Source organism: Thrips palmi, unplaced genomic scaffold (genome assembly GCF_012932325.1).
Source record: "Thrips palmi isolate BJ-2018 unplaced genomic scaffold, TpBJ-2018v1 HiC_scaffold_12, whole genome shotgun sequence".
Classification (NCBI taxonomy): domain Eukaryota; kingdom Metazoa; phylum Arthropoda; class Insecta; order Thysanoptera; family Thripidae; genus Thrips; species Thrips palmi.
This window is the reverse complement of record NW_023144623.1, coordinates 3,314,686-3,331,327: the sequence shown is the minus strand read 5'-3', so window position 1 is coordinate 3,331,327 and position 16,642 is coordinate 3,314,686. Positions and strand designations below refer to the sequence as shown.

The 16,642-nt window shown below is 40.2% G+C and overlaps 3 protein-coding genes across 13 annotated transcripts in view; 2 read left to right on the top strand and 1 right to left on the bottom strand.

Moving 5' to 3' along the window:
• Positions 1-13,732, top strand: part of LOC117639894 — a 25,547-nt gene extending 11,815 nt beyond the window's left edge. For 2 of the 11 annotated variants that reach the window (XM_034375856.1, XM_034375858.1), the window contains exons 2-11: positions 2,990-3,147; positions 4,359-4,475; positions 5,698-5,945; positions 6,207-6,270; positions 7,688-7,897; positions 9,861-9,949; positions 10,046-10,145; positions 10,431-13,347; positions 13,442-13,559; positions 13,654-13,732. In XM_034375856.1, the coding sequence (XP_034231747.1) occupies positions 10,434-13,340 (2,907 nt within the window). In that variant the 5' untranslated portion in view covers positions 2,990-3,147; positions 4,359-4,475; positions 5,698-5,945; ... (3 more) ...; positions 10,046-10,145; positions 10,431-10,433 and the 3' untranslated portion in view covers positions 13,341-13,347; positions 13,442-13,559; positions 13,654-13,732. Of the gene's footprint in view, positions 1-2,989; positions 3,148-4,358; positions 4,476-5,455; positions 5,946-6,206; positions 6,271-6,761; positions 6,970-7,687; positions 7,898-9,291; positions 9,305-9,860; positions 9,950-10,042; positions 10,146-10,430; positions 13,348-13,441; positions 13,560-13,653 lie in introns of those variants that run through there. The other 9 variants (XM_034375853.1, XM_034375852.1, XM_034375855.1 and 6 more) reach the window with 9 other exon arrangements.
• LOC117640446 lies at positions 6,565-8,451 on the bottom strand. The gene is made up of 5 exons (XM_034376949.1): positions 8,275-8,451; positions 7,487-8,206; positions 7,349-7,406; positions 6,800-6,965; positions 6,565-6,724 (listed from the first exon to the last, which is right to left on the bottom strand). The coding sequence occupies exons 1-5, from the start codon at positions 8,449-8,451 to the stop codon at positions 6,565-6,567; spliced, it is 1,281 nt and encodes a 426-aa protein (XP_034232840.1).
• Positions 13,568-16,642, top strand: LOC117640445. The gene is made up of 5 exons (XM_034376948.1): positions 13,568-13,579; positions 13,654-13,732; positions 13,807-13,889; positions 14,422-14,757; positions 15,989-16,642. Exons 1-5 carry the CDS (start codon positions 13,568-13,570, stop codon positions 16,208-16,210), a joined length of 732 nt encoding a protein of 243 aa, XP_034232839.1. The 3' UTR covers positions 16,211-16,642.

Below are 16,642 nucleotides of genomic sequence, written 5' to 3'. Positions count from 1 at the left end.
GGGCTCTCGGGCCGGCGCCTGGGTGACGCTGCCCTCGTCGGCTTCTCGTTTCACCCCTCCTCTCCGGCGTCCCAGCCGACGACGCTGCTGGCACATCAGTCTCCACTTATCGCTGCTGCGTGCCTGTCCCTGTCGTCCATACTTACTGGGAAGAGAATCTGCTGTAACAGTGTTTCTTCTTTCTGTTGACTCAGATGATGCAGAGGCAATTTCCAAGTCTAGGAGGAGTGAGATAGATAAATTAGAATTTGAATTTTGCAAACACACAAGGAAAAGGTTAATGTTATAAAATTTACCCTGGTCATGTGATGGCTGTTGAGACATTTTTATGCGACAATAGTCACACCACCACTGGCCTGCTTTCAGTTGTTCATGTTTCTTTGAATCTTCCTCTGTTGTTTTCTTCATTTTTTTTGTGACATTTTTGTTATTCTTATGCACCTTAGATGGATCACAGCAATATTTCTCTGGTAAATCCTGTACACCTTCAGTTGACTCAGAGGGAGTTTCTGGAGCTTGGAGACTACAAGCTGAGGTAGTGGGAAATGTTCTTCTTTTTTTAAATAAAAAGTTGACAGAAAAGTAACAGTAAAAACAAAATTAATAAGGAACTTACCGGTACTTGATGATGATGCAACAGTAACAGAGTAACCTTCTCGCTTACGGCAAGAATCACACCACCATTTGCCTATTAATAACCCGCTTACTCTCTGAGCATCTTTTGCCGTTACTTTCCTGAGGCCTTTGCTCAAGTTTTTATTTCCATAAATGGAATATGGGTCATAGCAAAAATCAACAAAAGATGGACCTATAAAAGATAAAAGAAACAAAAGCTGAATATAACTGAAGAGTTTCAAATTTTTGGGGACATGGAAGTAGTATCAATACCTTGTTCTGTTGAGCTTTCGACTCTGGGATGTAAACTCCCTGCGCTGGATGTTGATGGCCGAACCATAAGCCTCCTCTGTCCTACACCAGCGGGTACTTAAAAAAAATAATTATGTATTAGACAAAATTTGGTATAAAAGCTGCACTATAAAGAAATGATCCAGGAAGCGGAAGAAGGGAATAATTCGACTTATCTCCAAATTGAGTTTTTGTAATATAATTGTGCCTCAGAATGGTTTGCATCATTGCACCAAATTAGTTCGTAGTAGTTAAGGCGCAAATCCACTTTGAAAAAAGATACAACTCAACTTGACCCTTTTTACACTCTGAATTTAGCGGAAAGTGAAAACAACTCAACCAAAGTCAACATGACTCCGATGAACATATTGTTGATATGAGATAACTCAACTTGTGTTTTTATGTATTGACTGTAAAAAGAATCAAGTCAACTTAACCCCCTTTCATTTTAAGAACCATAACGGAAAAAAGAGCTAAGTCCAAAAATGCACCAGAGGAACCAATGCTCTCTCCTTACTACAGTTCCACTTGTCTCCAAATTCCAATTCGTTTAGAAAATATAAGTTGCGATGACTCTGTTTTCCATTTTAACGGAAAGTGATGAGTCACAGAAATCCTATACGCAGTGACCTGACACTCCTATCTCATAACTTAACTAACGCTCCTTGAACTTGTTATCATCTATAACATTCCATTGATTTGTTTTAACTTTCCCTGCTAACAGTTTTTTGTTTCTCCTGAAAAGTGGTCAAAATGGAGTTATCCCCTTCTTCCGCTTCCTGGATCAAATGTCTTATTTACCATCATTTGGATCTTTCCTTGGAGGGCCTGCAAAGCGGCAGTAGCCACACCATAACTGGCCTTCAGTCAAGTTGAATTGGGGGTGTTTCAAAACATCAGCCGCTTGGATTGGCCTCAAAGACTTTGTGGTCACTTTGCCTTTCTCCTCGTGCCGCCCGAAGGGATCACAACATTTTAAATCTGTGACAGAAAAATTTAATATGAAAGTAATAACTCCGAACACCTTTCTAGCACACCTGTTGTCCATATCCATTCCTTCCAAGGGTTTGCGCTCTTACGACCTGTGATCCAACTAATGCTCTTATCTCGCCTCAAAATTGTTGAAATTAAGCTAAAGCCATCGTAAGTCATTAGGTACACGGTAATAACGGTACCCGGTTTCCCCAGGAAGCCAAAGGGGAAGACATAGGTGATTTCCAGGAGGTTCCTGGGAAAACCTCCTGGAATGAGAGTGATAAAGCGAGGGAGACTACTGTACACACTAATTTTAGGAACGTGCCATCACGTTCAAACGAGTGTGACTAAATGTCACGTTCCTTTGAGCATTGTGTCCCACTCGTTTGAATGTGAACAAGCTAATTTATGGCTGATTCACATCGAAACGAATATGACACAATGCTCAAACGAACGTGACGTTTTGTCTCATTCGTTTGCACGCGGTGTCACGTTCCTGGAATGAGAGTGTACTTGCCTGGTTTGCCCCAGTGTACGAACACACTCATCCCAGGAACGTGACATCACGTTGAAAGGAACGTGACAAAAATGTCACGTTTCCTTGAGCATTGTGTCACATTCGATAAGCAGAGTACCTTCGCTGCACTGTCATAGTGCTACGCTTTTTGTCCGAACACTCTCATCCCAGGAACGTGACATTACGTTCAAACGAATGCACTGGAAGCCAACAAATGTGACATCATATTCGTTCGAATGTGAATTTTGTTACGTTTGTTTGAACATGTCACACTCGTTTGAATGTTAATCCACGTTCAAACGAATGTGACATCATATTCAAACGAACGTGACTAAATTCACACTCCAACGAATATGACGTCACATTTGTTGGCTACCAGTGTGTGACAAAGTGTCACGTTCGTTTGAGCATTACGTCACATTCCTTTCAATGTGAATCAGCCACAAATTAGCTTATTCACATTCCAACGAACGTGACACTTTGTCACATTCGTTTGAACGTGATGTCACGTTCCAGGAATAAGAGTGTATTATGAGGAAAAAGTTTAGTGGACTTTTTTTTTGTTTCGACATGACCGTCTCTTTGGCACAGAGCTCTGCAAGTCGTTTCCTCGCTTCCCGTCGAGTACTCTGAGGACTGGCCTGCATCAAAATGCCGCCCAAGAAGCGAACGCAGACGTCGACGGCCGGCGGAGCGAAGAAGAAGGCCAAGAAGGACGACCCTTCACAGGCCGCTTCGTCTTCTGGAAGGTAAGAGCGAGGGGGTAAACACTGCAAGAAATCGTGTTCAGACTACTCGGTTTTGAGCTGTGTTCATGCCAAAATTTGGCACATTAGACCAAGAAATAGTATTACGTCACGGTTTTTGTGTACACGGTGTTACGCGAGTGTTAACCCCCTCGGGTAAGAGTAGAAGTATTTAAGAGGAACAGAGCTTTAAAATTATTCGTGGATTCTGAAGGCATTTATTTATTGGGGGAAAGATTCTGAAGCTTAGATTCGAAACTAGCAAATATAGGCCAAAATTGCAATTTTGAATATTTGTCTACACTCGCGTGTTGATTAGCTAGGCCAGTGTCGTGGTTTTGGGCGTTTTCGGCATCTTGCAGGATTTGATGCAACATCGAGGGGCTAAACACTCGCGTAATACCCTGTGCACAAAAACGTGAACGTAATACTGTTTTGGGGTCAAATGCGCCAAATTTTTGTATTCTAAGGCCGTAACACACGTCTTATATACCTGTAATACAGTGTAATACCGCGTAATAACTGTAGTACAAAGGTACGGAAAGTTCTTTTAATGTTTTTGCCAAGATTCTCCGTAGCAAGTGTTTACTCCCTCGCTGAAGAGAAAATACGTAGTGCACGAGTTCCTGCACTCAAAAAGCCTTATTCTCCGGCAGTGATTTGCAAACTCCTTTCAAACGATTTTCTTTGCATTGCGAAAGTATTACTTTGCAACTTGCAAAGGAAATGCTTTGCAACTGTACAAATCAATGTTTCGCAAAGTTGCAAACCTTTTTTGTTTGCAACTTACGAACTCACTGGTAAAACAAAGGCATAAAAATTACGCCCTTAAGGGCATAAATACTCTTTTACGCCCTTCCAGGGGCATAAATCGTTTTATGCCCTTGGGAAGGGCTTAAATGGTATAGGAATTTCAAGCAAAATTTTAATGCCCTTCCCAAAGGCATTAACGATTTATGCCTTTGTTTCACCAGTGCTAGCCCGTTCTCAGAGTACAAGCTAGCTGACACCTTACAGTGTCTGGTATTATTCTTATATTACGTTAATTTGAATGTGTGAAGGTATCATCTGCCTAAAAGTTCGCTATAGAGTTCCAAATTCAAAGCCGGATAATGTTTCGCACTGCAAAGCTTTCCAGTGAGCTACGAAATACTCTCCGCGGCTCCGTAGCACTTTCCTCTGCAGTCTTTTAAGAGTGAGCGCTCTGTTTGCAGTCCGTCGTCGGAGTGGTGCATGGACTGCGGCGCGGCGTCGGCCGCTGCCTGCCGCGGGGCCCACCGTTCACTGCAAAAATTTCCGTACCCTAATACGAAACAACAAACAGAAATAAGGTACGATACAGTACAGTACAGCTCTGTACTGAAATATGTCGTCTTATTAGTCGCAATACAACTGTACAAAAGATGACCGTACTCTTCTTGTCGTATCAAAACCGTACTATTAGATGGAGTTCTAATAAAGTAATGCAATTTAGCCCTACCAATGAAAGAAACTCCTCGTCACACTTAATAGCTTTAGAGGCCTATTAATCTTTACTTATACTGCAGTATTGTTATTTTCAATCGTCTGAGTCATTAAACAAAAGCTCCGTTTGATGGGTGCAGGATAAAAATTTTACACTTTAAGATATGTAGTGGTGGGCGACAACCAATTGACATTACAACAAATAATAGGGGGTAAGTCATCGCATTAAAAAAAAATTTATCAAAGAGTATTTTTATTGTGGTGCACACACAGTGAAGAGACTCCGCCTATGGCTTGAAATGCTGAGGACTAGGAATGTCAACCAGCCCTGGCACCCGATAACATAACCTGACAGCATGATGGATTATTTCATTTATCTGGTATCCCAAACAATAGTTCAAGTATGCAAAAACAAAAAAAGGACAAAACCTCAATTAGCCTAAGATTTCCATGGAAAGATATCATGTGACACTTAATGAAAAACTTGCTGTTTGAAGATAAATGGTTGTTACTGAGTGAAAGGTCATAGTTGTTATTGATGCCAAATATATGTCTTCTGCTATCCCAAATCGAGGACACGTTTGATTTTGATGGTCATGCGTCTCGAAAGCAATTTAAAATATTAATAAAAGGTTCCACTTAATAACATTTATCCAAAAAAAAGTATTATTGAACGATTTATTAAATTAAACGCAATCTGCCCTGACTTCATGTTCTTGCTTCGTAGCGAAAGCGGTCTGCGTGTTTTTGTTTTGATCAGCCAGCACTTCGCATCAACACCACGAGAGCGCGCTGCGATCGCCGCACCCCGCGCCCCGCCGCCCCGCGTCCCGCGTCAGCAGCCAGCCAGCCAGCCAGCCAGCCAGCCCAAAATATAAACAGTCATTACTGTGTCCATTTGTTCTTTATTTATACTTACGCTTTCTGTTAATGTATGGCAAGAAACAAAACAGGTTTCCCCGAGGTCTCCGAAATTTTTTTCGCTGATTTTCTTCCATTTATTATCATTACCACCGTTAGCGGTGTTCTAAGGTGATAAAGTAATTTTGTGATTGGGGTTATGGCTGTTACAAGTTTTCTGGTTTTCAGGCTTCACGAAGGCATCATAGTGGGAAAGTATTTTTCATATGGAATCCATACTCAACACATTTTATTGGGAACCTGATGAGATGAGTCCAATTTTTGTCATTGAATCAACTAAATGCTTCAAAACCATGGATTGTCGATTCAGAGCAGCACCACTATCACCTTGGCTAATGAAGAAATTGGCCAAAGCGGAAATTTGTACTATCAGAAGACAGTTTAAGGGAACAAACATTCCTCTAACAAATCAATTGGTAAGAGAATAATTTTTGCCGTTCCTTGTTTCTTTGTTTCAACTTGTTGGCAACGGTAGTTTTATAAACTCAGCCTATAAAACAGCCTCGAGAACAAACTGTAGCTTTGGCACTCATGTTATTCAATAGTGTCATTTTATCATGATCTCTCTTTCATCTTGTCCATTTTTCCTGTAATATCATGCTTGGAAAATTTGACTTTTGAGGAAAATACAATGAACTGCTATGATATAACATGAGATCTGCTCTCTTTGTTACTAGGCTCTCACCAGCGGCTCTCTGTGTTGTCTGACCATGACAGTAAAAGTGACCAGAATTCAAAGGTGTGAGTATCCTACTGTTTGTCTAAACCTATTTACAAAATTAAATTGGAAGATTTTATGGAGATTGTTTCATGCAAGTTTTTGAACTTGGAGAATGTTTTTTATATCAGTAATGTCCTTTATTTATGTCAACGGGCATTTGAAAAATGTTAGCAACAGCTTTGTATAATGTAAACAAAACTCATAACCAAAAAGAAACCGACCTATGAATTCAGTCATAACAAAAATAGAACTATAAATTCAGTCATATAACAAAAAGAAAATCATATTCCACTGCATTGGAATTTTCAAGAAAATTAGTCCTCAGAGTTGTTCTCGATGTCCAAAGAGGCCAACTCGGTTTCAAATGCTTCTATTCCATTCACCAAATCTCGGACAGAGGACCTCAGAACTAAAACTGTTTGGCCTTTCTTGTCTTTTACTTTTGTACTTTCAATGGCCATTTGAAATACAGACCTAAAATAAAGTAGTTTTCTTTCAATGTGTGTTTCAGATTAATATGCTGGTTTACATTGACATCAAGTAACTTACCTCTCAAAGTATTCAAATGTTTGAGGCATTGTAGATGGATACTCTAAATCAAAAATGAATGAAAGCTCAAATAACGATGTCAAAGCATGACAAAAGTCATCCGCCTCAACTAAAACAGTCTGGTCTGCACAGACTAGATAGCTTTCAGCCTCAAATGGTTCTTTGTCTGTGTAAACAAAAATATATCTTAATTTAACATTTTAGGAATCAGATTGAGGGATTTACCCGCCTAACTTTGATGTGTGTAATGATGTGTGCAGTAACTGTTTCATCTAGAATTTCATGATTTCTTTTTTTTGGCGTAGGAACTCAACTTGTAATTGAATTAATTGTTCATTAAGTAAAAATTTGGAATGACAAACCAACTTAGGCAAATTTTGTCTTACATTAAAAATATTTCTTTTGAAGAGGAGCTGTAGCTATTAGAAAATTGTTTTCACAAAAGCAAACATAAAATTCTAGATACTGCAGTAACTACAGACATTTTCACACACCTCAGAGTTCAGGTGTGTATATCCCCTTCAGTGTAAGAAAACTCATGCAACTTACTCAGGGCAATAATGCATATGTCCTTGGGTGGATTTACTTCTGCCACAGGAGTTGTCTTCTGCAAAATAAAAGATTTTTTATTGTATGTTTTTTAGTTTTAGGGCTGTAGAAGATTTTCATATTTTAATGTCTGCTTACCTCCACTGTTTTAAAAAGGACTTCTCTCTTTTCCTTGAAGTGGTTTGCCACCATGAAGAAAATGCAGAGAAGTTTGTTGGAGTCAGACAATGTGAAGTTTTTCAATCTCAATCTTAGTGCCAAGTTAGCAGTATTAGTTGTGGAGTGTGATGTCATGTAACGCAAGACACTTTTTAACTTTCTTTCTTTGTATGATTCTAGATGAATCCGTATGTCTCTACCTGTCAACCTCCGATGGTGGTCTTGGAGACAGCACTGAGAAAAAAGGAAAGGCCACAGCTTTTTCACTTGAGCCAGGGCCTTTGGAGTTGGATCATCTTCAGTTTCTTCTGCTTCAGTCGCTCCGGTTCCAGTTCCAGCCATCATCTCTACTGAGTCTCTTGCTTTGACCACATCTTCTCTTTGAAGTTCGTAAGTAGCCCTCATGTCACTTTGGATCTCAGTCCAATCCCACTGGGTGGGATTCAGTCCATGTAAGTTTTGGAGATGCTCTCGCATTCCTGCCTGCTCTATAGCATTTCTAACATCAGGCTGGTATTGATTGGGCAATACACCAACAATCCCCTTTCCTCTCACTGCTCGCTGGGGTTTGCTTTTATTTTTGTCCCTCATCCTATTATCAACACTTATTCCAAAACTTTTTGTAAAACTAGCTTTTCCATCTCCAACTTTTTTTCCATCTACAATGTCAACAAAGCAATCGGGTAATCTAGCAAAAACCTGTAAACAAAACCATTATTAAAATATATTTTTCAAACTTGTGAGTAATTTAAAGGATTGCAATTTACCTGTTCTGCAACATTTTGATAAATGTCTTTCCCTGGAGTCTTTTGGCTTCCTGGGTGTGCATCCTTGTACAACTCATAAGCTTTTATTAAACTCCCTCCTATGCTTAATCTTAAAGTTTTTTCATCCTGTGGAGAGGCTCTTTCTTTTCTGTTAGATGCACTTTTTAACTTGTCCATCAATTCCTTTGGCTGTGTCTGCCACGGAACTTTAAATGAAAAGTCCTCTGTTAGGAGCTGCTGCGAGGTACTTGGCTGAGGTGTGATTTGATTTGAAGGACCAGCTGTAGATTGACCTTAATCAAAAAGAAAATTATTTGTGTCTGTTTTTTGAAAAACAAAAACAAAACAACATTACTGTCCTTTTTTATGCTAGAATCTCACCTGATGTTCCCACTCCCCCTCCAGAAAACAAGCTCAAAACTTTCCGTTCCTGGATGGGATTGAGACGGGAAATGGATGGATCTGATCGAAGCATTTCACTGGTCACGATTTTCAGATCTGCCTCAGAGGTGACCCCCACATTTTCTGAGAGCAAGTGCTGCGCCAATTGTGTGGCTTGCTGGTACGTTGGGGCAGCTTCTTGTATAATTTTTATCAAAAGCTCCTCCATCTATATAGAGGAAAAAAAATGATCAGTTCACATTCTTATCTTTATGACAGCATTTTTATTTCTACTTCTACTAAAGTTCTTACCATGATCTTTAAATTGTCAAGGGTACCATTTGATGGTCAAATACAGTGTTTATACAACAGGTCTCTGTTTCTCTCTGTGGTGAGATGGTGCCAACTTATAAATGCCAAAATGGGATAAGAATAGGTCAACTTCAATTGATTATTATTCTTTATGTTTCTCACACACAAAAAAAATTATTCTCTTTTCATCTACAGAAAAATTAATTACATCTCCCTTTTGTAATTCATTTGTGATTTACTACAAAAAAGCTTCCTAGTGTAAATTTTGTGAATGTTGGCAATAGAAAACTTGGGTTGTCTTGGCTGTGTCTTTGTATCTTATTGTTCTCAGAGAATGGTTTGTTCATCTTAGTTGATCTGCAGTTTGAGTTGAACTAATTCCCTGGTTCCTTTTTTTTTTTATCAAGTAATCCCGAGCCCCTGGCATTTCCCTGCATGGCTAATTTCTCTGCCGTTGATTTTCTGCCTCATCTCAGACAGCATGGTGCTGGCATGACAACAGTGCACAGTAGAAAGAAATTCTATATCACCGTTGCTGACCAAAGTTGGCGTCTGATTTACTGCATTTAGTATTAAGGAAAAGAAAATTGAAGTTTAATCATAACTGCACTTGCATTCAGCCAATTGTTATTATTCTTGCCATGCTAATGAGGCTGGGAGATGTTGCAGTTGAGGTTAAACACAACATGAACTTGAGTTTCAATTTGCTTCACACTATTTTTAAAGATGTATTCGTAACAGTTCAAAACTTTGTCTGCCCTCCAGTAAGGGTTTTAAGGAGCTTAAATGTCCTCAGGAATTTGTCGTTCTCGAAAACATCCAATGGGATTTGGACAAGTAGAGTAAGTCTGTGACTGTTGTTCTAATAGTGTAAATTTCTGTTCATATAATAGGTCCGAGGGTCTCAAGGGTGTAAGAGTGGTGTTTGACGTTCGAAGATTTTTCTCTTCTTCCATTTTGGAAGAAGGTATGTTTTCTTCAGGTAAACAATTGAGATTGTAATCATTTTAAATATGCCATCCAATCAAATTTTGTTGACATATTAGGACCTAAATATTTTTTTTTCTATCTAAAGCAGGTCAAGTCGGCCAAGAAGTTAATGACCAAGGTTGAATTAGACCAGGATGTTTTCCTTTGTCTACTTACATCACAAGCGCTTCTGGCATTTTCTATAATAGGTAAGTTGGCCTTAATTAAACTTTCAACTCTGACAAGGTTCCACTAGTTTGTAATTTTAAGTTTTCTTCAGAATATAGCTGCTTTTCTCTATAAATACAAATAAGAGACCCTTATTTGCATTACACTTTCTGGATGAAATCTTAAATTTTCCAGCTGACAAAAAATTTTCTTTGGCCTCTGTTCTCTTTGATTTATAACCATGTTACAGTTTGTACTCTGCTGCTTAATACTTCTCTTAATTTTTATACTTTATTCTTATGTTCTTTTTGTTTGTTTGATTTCAGAAAATGGGATTCCAATGTAAATATTGCAAGCTTTTATTTTCAACAAGTGCTCTGTATTGTGAGCATAGTAAAGTCCACTCTGTTTACAAGAAGTTCACAATTCCATGCTGTTTCTGCAAAAGAAATCTGAGTAGTGCTACCTCTTTTGAAAGCCATGTCTCAAGATTCCACCGTGACGCCAGAGAAAAACCTACAGTTCCACCATGCCAAGTGAAAGTCCCTTGCCCTGTCACAGCTTGTTGTGAAGCTTTCGATACAAGAAGTGCGTACATGAAGCATGTCTCAAAACATCTAGAATCCAAAGAAGGAGAAGAAAAGACAAGTTTCAAATGTTGTCTTGGAACATGCCAGACAGTTTTCAGTGATAAACGGAAGCATCAGCTTCACATGTACAGGGATCACCCAGCAGCAACATTTGGTGGGACAAGTCTTGCGGCTCTGCCAGAAACATCAACAGAAGAGACCTTTTCAGAAACTAATGCTGAGGGGACTTCTCATGCCTTTGATAATCTTGAGGGAATGGACACAATTGGTGAAGAAAATGTAAACAATGAAGAAACTGAAGAAATTGATCCATTTCCTGAATACGTAGTGAAAGATGAAATTGCCAAGTTTTATCTCAAGCTTGAAGGTGTACATGCTATTCCTACGGTTGTTGTACAGGAAATCTCAACTGAAATTAAAAAAATGTCTGAATTTAGTCATTATTTTTTGAAGAAGAGCCTGAAAGAAGCACTATCAAGTTACAATGTCTCAGAGGAAATAACTCAAGCCGTTGTAGGAACAACCTTCAAATCTGATCCAGTGTTCAACGTACACCATAAAAATGAAGACTCTAGTCATATGGCTACACACCATCTCAGAAAAAAATTTTGGCACTCAAGATTTCCCTACGTATCACCGAAAGAAATATATTTTGGTCTCAATGAAGCTGGAAAAAAGAGGGTGGCTCAGTATGTTCCTATAAGAGATACACTGACACTTCTCTTAAAGGATCCGGACTTGAAGGAAATGGTTCTAAAATCATTCGACAAAGGAGAAGGTGATCCATCTGTTCTGTCTGATTATACAGATGGCTCTGCATACAAACACCATCAAACTCAGCACAGTGATGGCAAATGCATCCAGATTCATCTCTTCCAAGATGCATTTGCCTTTAATCCTTTCGGCCCATCAACTGGAGACCACAAGCCTATAGGCTTTTATTATTCTGTGGGCAATCTTCCATCAGAATACCGCACCAAGTTGGATCTTATTCAGCTGGTCTATCTGGTTCTAGAGAAGGATACTCAACCCACTCGACAAGAAGTGATTGATGGCGAGGATGTTTTGAAGAGGGCCTTAAAACCGCTTCTGGATGAATTGAAAGACTTAAAATTGAATGGTATTGAAATTAATGGTGAGAAAATCCCTGTGTGCCTCATGTTTATGATAGGTGATAATTTGGGCCAACATACCATGGGTGGATATGTCCGAAGTTTCTCTGCCCATTACTTTTGTAGATTTTGCCCCATTTCCAAAGAAGAATTTAATTTAATACCATATGAAGTAAAACCATGGAGGACTCCAGATGAATATGACCAGTTTGTAGAGAAGGCCAGCAAACTCCACAAAGAACAAAAAGCAGAAGCAATTGCAGCAGCTAAGAAAAAAGCGCTACAAAAAGCAAGAGAACAGGCAGAGAAGGTAACTTCAAGGGGCAGTGCTCCTGCATCAAAGTCATTGATCAAAACTATTTTGTCAAAGCATGCTATGAAAAAAGTGTGTGGAGTGAATTTCAAAGGAGTCAAATATCACCCATCTCCTTTTAATTCTGAGCTATTAAATTTTCATGTTGCTTCTCCAGCCCAAGTCCCTTGTGTCGGACATGATCTATTTGAGGGGATCTTCAAATATGTAACAGCCAGAGTTTTAAATTACTTTATCACTGTGAAGAAGTATTTTGATCTTCCTTGTCTCAATCGACGAATCAAGAAATTTAAGTGTCAAGGAAGAGACAAGCATGACCCTCCCAAACCTTTGAAATCTCTTGATGAACTCTGTGGCAATGCTGTTCAAAATTGGAACTTCATAAGGCTGCTTCCCTTCATCATCTCTGACCTCATTAAGGATAAACAAGATCCAGTGTGGCAATTGTTTCTAAAGCTGAAGGAAATAACAGAATATGTTGCAGCTCCAAAAATTACTTTCATTCAAGTGGCATATCTAAAAACTATGATTAGGGAGTTTATAAGTACTGTGAAACTGCTTGAAAAATATTTTGCCAAATGCTTCATCCCAAAACTCCATGGTCTGGCTCATATAGCAGACCTCATCGCTAAAGTGGGCCCTCTGTTGCAATTGGGAACCCTCCGCTATGAAACTTTTCACATTCAGTTCAAGAGATATGCGCATGCTTGCAGAAGCTTTATCAATATCACCTCTACACTGGCAAACAAGTATATGTGCAAATATGCATTTGATCATAGCACTGGTTTACTTTGCCCAGATGTAATACATTTACCTGGCAGTATTCTTTCACTGTCAAAGGATTCATTCTCACCAGAAGAATTATCATGTCTCCCGGCCAATTTTTCTTGGAATACTGTGGAGTTTTTGAGTAAAGTATTGGTCAAGGGAACTTCATATGAGATTGGTTATTATTTGGTGCTTGACTCATCTGAAGCTTCAAACTTGATTGTGGGTCGAATTTCTCACATTATGTTGGATGAATTGAATGAAGTGTCATTTCTACTAGAAGAAAAAGAAGCTGTTAATTCTTTCAATGGATACTACAAAGTTGAAGACATGGCAACTCCATTGTATAGATACCAGAGGCACAAAGACCTTTGTGATTACTACCCTCTACCAATCTACCAATTTTTGGGGGCCTCATGCCTTACACTGAAGCATTCTGTGATCTGCATGTAGTTGCATGGTAAGATAAAAATGTTTTGAGAAAATCTTGTTCTGATCTTAATGTTTTCTGAACTATTTCCTTTCTAAAACTTATTTTGTACCTTGGCTTACAGGAATATTTAATGTTGGTCACATTGGATGTAACTTTGAGAAGCGACGGCACTATTTCCCTTTGAAGTCTTGCTCTACTGCATCTACATTTCAGATATTGAAAATACTGGTAAAAGACAGGTAAAAACATGCATCCACATGTCTTTTCAATAGTTCACTACTAGAATTCTAATGTGTCTGAAGTAAAATTAACTATGGTTTTTCTTTTCTTCAGGCAGACTGCTGGAACATTTGGACCATTTGGAACATCTGGAACATTATCGTGAACAATTTGACTGGAAATTTCAAAGCAAGTATAAAAAGATTAATGGATTGAGTGTAACTTTATTTTTCTGCTTTTTTTGACACACTTTATTTGTGTTTGTAGGCATGATTTTCTGCAATGAAGACACAGCACGCTGGAGAGAAGTTTTGCCAGGCAACAAGCAGTTGAATGAAGCATGCAGTGCAGTGTTGTAAAGCAGCGGAGGAGACAGCTCGACAGAAGTTGGAGACGAAAGCATGCCTCAAGCTCACTCTAGCTCACCTGCAAAGCAAGAAATTTTTCAATTATGTCAATTGTAATCTTAATTTTGAATGGATTTTTTTCTCATTCCAACAAATGTTTTAAAAAAAATTTGGAATAATAACATGTTAATTGAATTCTTGTGCTTGATTTCTTAACATTCCTCGCCATCATGCTGAAAATGGCACGGACAATGTGTACAGATTATCTACATGGATTACTGTGGTTAATACTGAAAATAGCACGGACAACGAGCACAGAAAATTTACACGGATTACCGTTAGCTTAGAATTATTGGGCTGGACTATTTCGTCACAAACCCAACCATTTTTTATGCGAAGATTGTACGGTTTCCTATGAACAAATCAGGACGGTTCAACTGTATCCTTTCCGTACCTGGTACAGAAGTCATACGGACTGATAGGGCAAAATGATGACAGACCTTTTCCGTGGAAAAATTGTGGTTTTTTCTAGCAGTGTTGCGTGGACGCGCTGACGGCGCGTGCCGAGGCCGAGGGGCGGCTGCGCGCCGCGCAAGCCACGCTGCGCGCTCTCGACGACCTCGGCGTCAAGCTGACGGCCTTCGCCACCCTGCGGGACGACGAGGGCGAGACGGAGGAAGGGGACATCGGCATCACGCTCACCGTGTCCAGCCTGGGCAGCGGCGAGCGCCAAGCCGTGCTGGAGCTGCTGCAGGGCCTGGACTTCCCGTCCGGGGACGAGGATTGCCTCAGCTGCGAGGGGTCCAAGCACGCGGCGCTTCCAGCCCTCCGCGCGCGGCTCCCAACACACGGCGTCGGTGTAACGCTCAAGGTAAAGCCGCACAGTGGGCCAGAAGACCGGTGGAGGCGGCCAAAACTCTAGACGCGTTTTGAGCTCCACTCTACAAAAAATGTCCTGTCAACGCCGTTAATTTATTACCAATGTTTGCTGTTATGCAATTCACGGCGTTTGCTGTGAACTAGTTCACGGCGTTCACTGTGATCTCGGTTACAGTGTTCACTGTGATCTGGCCACAGTAAACGCCGTGAATTGGAGCCTGATTTGCAGTACTTCGGTGCTTAGCGGCGTCAAACTCACAGTGTTTACTGGGGACCAGATCACAGTGAACACCGCGAACAAGATCACAGTGAATCCCGTGAGCAGATCACAGTAAACGCTGTGAATTGACCTACAGTGAAAACTGGTAATAAATTAACGGCATTTACAGGACATTTTTGGTAGAGTGTCCAGAGTCGCTAAACAGGGCTCGAACCGAACGTGTGACCCTACCAATGGCCTCGTTCGGAGAGCAATCCATTGGTGGGGCCACACGTTCGGTTCGAGTCCCATTTAGCGACTCTGGAGCTCAAAACGCGCCTAGAGTTTTGGCCGTCTCCACCGGTCTTCTGGCCCACTGTGAGCCGGCGCGATTGTCGCACCCCCTCGCTCAAAACCCTTTGGAGTATTTTGAGCATATGTATGGTACGAACACTGGTTGAACAAAGGCATTACAATTATGACCTTTAAGGGCGTAAACGATTTACACAGTAAATGTCTTACGGTGAAAGGCTGCACCAACATAATATGGTGGGGATTTTCTCCATAATACCAACGAAATGCGTCAAAATCAAAGTCAAATTTTAGGGACTTTTCAGCTTTAAAAGCTTACAATTAATACTGTATTGGAAATTTTGAGCTATGCATGCCAAAATCTTTTGAAAATGAATCGAAGAAGTGAAAAATGTCAAGGTCAACCTTTTACGACAAAATAGTATGTGCAAGGAGATTTTTTGAGATACAGCCAAAATAGGCTCAAAAAGACTCTTCGACTGGGTTCAGAGCCTGGGATGTGCTTTCAAAAGTCAAATTTTAGTCTCCTCTAAGAAAGATTTTATATTCCGAACAAATTATGACAGTGGGATCCATTTGGAAAATGGCAAGATTTTCACCAGAACCTCCCCTTAAAGGGTGATGGTGGTGACCCATTCATTCTCAGTGTACCCGCTCGCAGAGAAGCCCTTAGCGTTGGTTCCAAGCCCGTTAAACTAGTCGATGCTTGCAGGCCGGAGCCATCCTGATCCGCGGCAACAACGAGGTCTGCATCTACTACGACAGGGACGTCAAGCCCACCGAGGCCCCTGGGGCGAAGATCCTGGGCTACATCACGACCAACCTGGAGCTGATCGGTGAAGCCAAGCCCAAGGGGTCGTACCACCTGTCTGGCTGGGGAAACCGCTGGCACTGTGGTTCGTGGGTTGAACTGCAGAACGTCAAGTTCGTGTAGAATTCTACTGTACTCAGTGCGGTTCGCTTATGGCCTTAACAAACCTTAATGCCGTCTTGTATTTTAAGTTTAATGTTGATTCCGTTTTGTTGCATTTTTTTGTTCATTTTCGTGTAAACGAGCCTAATGAACCGACCTGATGTTTTTTTAAAATTACATATGCATAAAGCTGCCTGCAGCTGTTTGATTCGCTGTTTCATTTTCTAGTACGGAGATGGTTTTGAGGTTTGGATACCTGCTTCCATAATTTCCATTGCGCTCTGTGTCAGTTACTACAGTTATATGCAAGCAAAGTGATAATAACAATAGATCTATTGTGCCCAATTCTGTTCTGTCGGGCTGCTTTGTTTTTATTCTTAAACCAGTTTCTTTGTTTGTTTCTGATCCATTCATGCGTTTATGTCCTTCAATAAATGAATATTAAGACTGTAA

Coding starts and splice junctions, on each gene's coding strand:
- LOC117640446 (XM_034376949.1), bottom strand. CDS start 8,451: ATGGACAAGTTAAAAAGTGCATCTAACAGAAAAGAAAGAGCCTCTCCA. Junction 8,207..8,274: donor ATCAAAATGTTGCAGAACAG/GTAAATTGCAAT, acceptor TTTTGTTTACAG/GTTTTTGCTAGATTACCCGA. Junction 6,966..7,348: donor CATATGCATTATTGCCCTGA/GTAAGTTGCATG, acceptor TTGTTTACACAG/ACAAAGAACCATTTGAGGCT.
- LOC117640445 (XM_034376948.1), top strand. Junction 13,890..14,421: donor TGAATGAAGCATGCAGTGCA/GTGTTGTAAAGC, acceptor TTTTTCTAGCAG/TGTTGCGTGGACGCGCTGAC. Junction 14,758..15,988: donor GCGTCGGTGTAACGCTCAAG/GTAAAGCCGCAC, acceptor CGATGCTTGCAG/GCCGGAGCCATCCTGATCCG.